The sequence below is a fragment of the Zea mays genome, chromosome 2, assembly GCF_902167145.1.
Source record: "Zea mays cultivar B73 chromosome 2, Zm-B73-REFERENCE-NAM-5.0, whole genome shotgun sequence".
In the NCBI taxonomy this organism is placed as follows: domain Eukaryota; kingdom Viridiplantae; phylum Streptophyta; class Magnoliopsida; order Poales; family Poaceae; genus Zea; species Zea mays.
This window is the reverse complement of record NC_050097.1, coordinates 162,319,063-162,324,741: the sequence shown is the minus strand read 5'-3', so window position 1 is coordinate 162,324,741 and position 5,679 is coordinate 162,319,063. Positions and strand designations below refer to the sequence as shown.

Here is a 5,679-nt window from a genome sequence, read left to right as displayed (position 1 = left end):
GGTCATCTTCTCCTTTTTCCTTTGCACTTGCTGGTGGATGGCCTCTAGGTCTCTGATTTCCTGATCAATTTGCTCCTCCTGAAGAGTTGGGTTGGTGGCCTTCCTCTTTTGGTTCCTGGCTCTCGCAGAGAGAGGGCATCTTGATTTGTGTCCAGTGGTTGCAGAGTAGCCCCTGGCACCGTTGCCTTCTTCGGCAGCATGTCGAAGATGAATGTTCTTCCGAAGGTTGTGGAAGTGAGTTAACCGGAGGTGGGCGTCAATATTGTACACTTGTTCTCAATCACTATAGATTAAGAACAAGGCAACACAATTGTCAATGGTTAAAGACCTTCGTCCTTCAAAGCATTATTTTCTCTCGGATATAATGATCTTCGGACAAAGGTCGTGAAGGACACACCTTCATCATTTTACCATATAAACATGAGTATAAATAAGGAAGTGAAGAAATAATCAGTAATTCATTTATTGATATCTTTATTAAACATGAATAAACATTAACAATATTCATATTACAATGATACTTTCGGCTTGCCAGAAGGTGAGAGTGCGAGAATGGCGGGAGAGCGATTACAATCCAGCGTGAACAGTGCGGTTTTACTGTTCATCTATTTATAGGCACGGGACGCAGCCCGGATAAAAGTATATTTATATCATTGGTAACCGCCTATAGTCCTAACATGAATTATTGAGGACTATAATGTCTTTAGCATTTTTCAGTCATCATCATGCTTGGACTTCGTCAATATGATAAGCCGAAGGCCCTTGGCTTCTAGCTTCGTCGCCCAATCTTTATCTCCCTTCATTTCATCATAAGAGAAGTTCTTCATCCCAAGTCCGAAGCTTCCTATAACTATTCATAATCATGCTGAAAACATATGATTAATCACATTTTTGAGGACCTTCGGAAGAGAAAGGCCCCCAACACTTGGGATCCTGATTAGAGATACTCTAGATACATTTATGTTGAAGTTTTAATGATAATTACTATACTTATGATATCTGGTGCTTTCCTCTCTGAAAAGGTGCTTTCTTTTGGGATATCAACTTGGGTTCTATGATAAACTTGGCTCCCACTAATGATAAATACCAGACAAACTAAAAGCAACTGCTTCAGCTTAACCCCACATACATCTAGTCCACTTCAGTTAAATGGGACATTTGCGGAGTACGTTGATGTGTACTCAGCCTTGCTTAAACACCAAATATCAGGTTATCCACATTATTGCAACCAACACTTAGGAGAAGATGAAGGCAATGTGGAGGACTTTCAAGAGTTCCAAGACTTCGAGGAGTTCTCGACTAGATTAGCGGCAAACCCCCATTGAGCTGTCTGTGAAGGTCTTATCTTGCTACGTTTCGTTTAGCACTTTAATTTTTGTTTGAGTTAATGTCTATATGTATGCTTTGGACATCATGATGTAATAAAGTAATATTTCTTTACACTATTATTTGAGCACTGTGTGATGATGTCCAGTTGTGTACGTGAATTTCTGATCTTGATACGTATATGGTTCACATTCGGTTTTACTTTCAAAACCGGGTGTGACAGCCAGTTACACCCAATCTGAGCCAGTGCAATTTGTGTTGGGCCTCCTCACCCTATGACCCAAGCTCTTCAACATCGGCCCAAGCTCTCATATATGTAATACTCAACCCACTTATTAAATTAGGGTTTTCGTTCCTTGCAACAATTTTGTTATTCACCCCCATCGCATGAACTGGATGATGGCCTTTTCTCAAGTTGGGATTGCAAAGTTTTCACGCGCATGAAAACAAAAGTTGTGAAATTTAGCTTTGGATAAAGAGGTTGGATATTGTGTAGAGATGAAGAGAAGATGGGAACCAGGGTGGCCATGGGTTAATGGGGTGTTTAGTTTGAAAAATCAATTTATTTTAGACGAGGTGGTACATCATGAGTCAATTTCACAAATTTGGTGGAATTTATTCATTGCTCATATTATTACTAATTATTAGCGGAATAAAATATTGATGAATTAACTCATTCCATTATACAAACCAAATAAGAAAGTAAAGGTGAGAAGATAAATTACCTTGTTGTTCAGACCAAACACGCTGTGACTGTGAGTAGACCGAGAGCAACGGAGTGTGCAAAGGAAAGGGCCAAATGATGTAATAGCAAAGAAGGTGCGCCGTGCTCTTGCGCAAAGACAGGACTGGAGGCTGGAGCAGGGCACACTTGGCAATTGTACTGATGCCCCATTCGCTGAATTAGGCCATGTTTGATTTCATTAGCTCTAGGACTAAACTTTAGTCCCTGGACTAAATTTTAGTCTCTAGCCTGTTTGATTGTAGGGACTAATTAGATTCTAAAAACTACACAAAGACTGAAATGCCCTTGCCTTGCCTGTAACTGTTGAGAGTCTGCAGTGTATAGAGCTGTACGTATTGTCTTCAGTGTATACTAAACCCTGTTTGCTTCAGTACATTTGCATGTAGCTGTGTATAATTAGGTTAGTGATAAGGGCAGCTGAGGAAAAAATCAGGTTTAGGCCCTGTTTCAATCCCACTAGATAAACTTTAGCAGTTTTTTTAGTTACTTTTAGTCATTTAGTGTTCTAAACAAGAGAGCTAATGGTGGTGTGATAAAATTTAGCACATATTATCTCATAAGCTGCTCAAGAGGTGCTAAAAGTAGCTAAATGTGGGCTAGGGAACCCCATTTTCCACCCATACCCTCCAACCCCATTCCCTCTCTCTCCGCATTAGGGGCATAGGTGTCTTTTTATTCCAATGTGCTAAACTTTATTAGAGTAGTCCAAACACCCCAAGGAGCTAAACTTTAGCACTTCAATTTATATGGCTAAAGTTTAGGGGTTGTTTGGTTAGAGGGACTAAAGATTAGTCTCTAGTTTTTAGTCTCATTTAGTCCTTTTTTTTTGCCAAACACTAGGACTAAAATATGGACTAAAATAATTTAGTCTTTAGTCCTTCACATATGTGCTAAAAAGGACTAAACCATATTAATTGCACATTTACCCCTCATTTAGTTTAATTGTACTAATAGCAGGAGAATGTTAAAAGCCATTTTAGTCTTCTTATGAGTCATTTAGTATATTCTTACTATTTTTATCCCCTAAAACCAAACATGTTAGAGACTAAACTTTAGTCCACTAACTAAACTTTAGTCTCTAGACTAAAGAAACCAAACATGGCCTTAGTAGAAAGCTAAAATTTATCCTGTAAGATTGAAACAGGGCCTTAGTCCCCTTTAGCTATCCCTTAAGGGACTAGGGACTAAATTGGTTTAGTCCCTTCTTTAGTCCTTATATTTGGTAAATTTGTTTGATTGCTCCTGCTAAAGTTTAGTCCGGGTCACATCAAGCGTTTGACTTTTAAATAGGAGTATGAAATATAGACCCAACCAACTGGACTAGATTCGTCTCGTCTTTTAATCTTTGGCTGACAAATTAGTTTTATAATCCGACTACATTTAATACCCGGAACGGAGGTTCAAACATTCGATGGGACAGGGGCTAAATTTTAGCGGGGTGTAACCAAACACCCCCTAAAGGGGACTAAATTGTAGGGACTAAAAATTAGCCCAGGTAACCAAACACCCCCTAGACTCTCATGCGTTCGGCTAAACAACTCCACATGACGCTGTCACATGGGAAACGGGTGCACAAAAAATCTGAATACAGCAGTTCGTCGTTCCATCGACTTTGAAGACTGCGATGCCTGTGTCACGAACTGGTCTTCAATGACTTGTTGGCCCATTGGCCTAGTAGAATGGGGGAAGTGCATTTGGAGAAACCGAAAAAAAAATGACGAAGTTTCGCTTGACAAATGCGGATGCTGCGACCTTCCACGCTCACAATACAGATAGTACATGACAAACTCAGACCTGAAAAACCTACCTGAGGGTGCTACAGAGTCAGTAGTTGAGATCTGGGACAATTGTTTCATATCAAGTTGAGAGACCAACCAGCAGCTGAGCTCCATCTCACCATTGCTTCGGACCTAAAGATTCTAGGCACATCTGACCAACTTCTCAAGTGCAAATACAAAGGCCAATTGCAGATAAAACCACAGCAGATTCACTTTGCTCCAAAACTCCAAAACACAATCATAATATCGCATGGATTTTACATATCTTAAATCTACAAAAGTCAGCTGCATTGTTCCCCCCTGGAAGTTCTCTCACGCCATCACCACCAATCACACACAAGAAAGACTGAGGAGGGATCACACAGATAAAGATCTGATCGAAAAACGGGTGCTTTGGTCAGAGTGTTCCTTGATCCGCCACCGACTAGCGTGTGAAGGCGTAGAAGACGGTGCCGATGTAGATGAGCATGGCGGAAGGGACGAGGGTGACGAGCGGCACGACGGCGGCCCAGGCGGCGGCCCCGCCGGCGCCGCACCCGAGTCGCCCGAGCTTCACCTGCACCACGTTGACGAGGGCCATCATCAGGAAGCCGCATCCGGCGACGGACCCCACGGCGGACGCGAGGATCCCGACGCGGAGCGCCGCGCGGTTGATCCGCGCGGTGCGGCCGCCGGCGGCGGAGGCGGAGGCGGAGGCGGAGGCGGCGCGGCGGCGGTGGGGCGCGGGGTAGGTGCGGACGAGCTGCTTGAGGCAGAGCGCGACGAGGCTGGAGAAGAGGAAGCAGGCGAAGGCGAGCACGTGGAAGGAGACGAGGTCCGACTCGGCGCGGTCCCCCGCGGCGCAGGGGTTGCCCGTGCGGTCGGCGCCGTCGGCGAGCCCCGGCCCGTCGGAGGAGGGCCGCCACGCCAGGCCCAGGAAGGCGGCCAGGGTGAAGAGCGAATTCACGTTCACGATGCCGTCCAGCGCCGTGATGTGGATGCTGGTGCCCCCGCCGCCGCCGGTCGCGACGTCGCCGTCCATGGCTGCTTGCTTCTTTAGACCGAGGAAGGAAGGAAGAAACTGGGGTGTGTGGATCGGATTGGCACTGCCAAGCCCAAGCTAGAGAAGCGTGGTCGGCTGGTCGGTGAGCACGTGTGTCCATATGACGGACCTCACGTCCTCACTCAGGTGCGAATGCGAGATGCGAACAAAGCAATGCGTGTTGAGACGGCGAAACTTGATTGGTCCAAAAATCATACTCCAAAAAACCAATCATTAGACTTGTCTCAGATCAAATTCTACCCGGATTGTTTATTTAATTTGTATAAATTTTGATCAGTTGAAACGATTCTAGGTATAATCTCACACAAACGAATATCGTATAGCGAGTTTGAAGTCAAACAGTCAGTTATGGATAACCAATGGATTTGCACGTGTGACATGTACGCGTTTATGTTCATAACATATGAGACATATGGAGTTATCTTAGGCCTCCTTCAGCACGGCTCTGACTCCTCTAAATATGACTCCAACTCTGGCTTCTCTTCAATAACGGTTCCTTTATAGGAGTCAGTATTCTCTACTACTCTATAAGCCTGCAGTGTAGGCGTCCACACCCCTGTGCACCATGTTCTGCCTCCGCGCCCTCCGGTCGCCCGCCGCCATCAGCGCCCTCCACCTCGCCCATCGCGCGCCGAAAACTTCGCCCGCCGCGCCCGATTCCTCCGACCCGCCTCGCCCGCAATCTCCGCCGTCGCGCCCATGCCCACGACATCCACCACCCCAACCTCCCTCCCCCCACGCCCGCGAGATCCCTCTGCCCACCCACCGCCCCTCTGCTCTCCGTCGAT

At 45.5% G+C, this 5,679-nt stretch overlaps 1 protein-coding gene across 1 annotated transcript; it reads right to left on the bottom strand.

Annotated features, from left to right (window-relative positions):
• Positions 1 to 4,044: 4,044 nt before the first annotated feature.
• LOC100276832 (maternal effect embryo arrest 60) lies at positions 4,045 to 4,964 on the bottom strand. The gene has a single exon (NM_001150541.2). It carries the CDS (start codon positions 4,868 to 4,870, stop codon positions 4,274 to 4,276), a length of 597 nt encoding a protein of 198 aa, NP_001144013.2. The 5' UTR covers positions 4,871 to 4,964; the 3' UTR covers positions 4,045 to 4,273.
• Between the last annotated feature and the right edge of the window lie 715 nt (positions 4,965 to 5,679).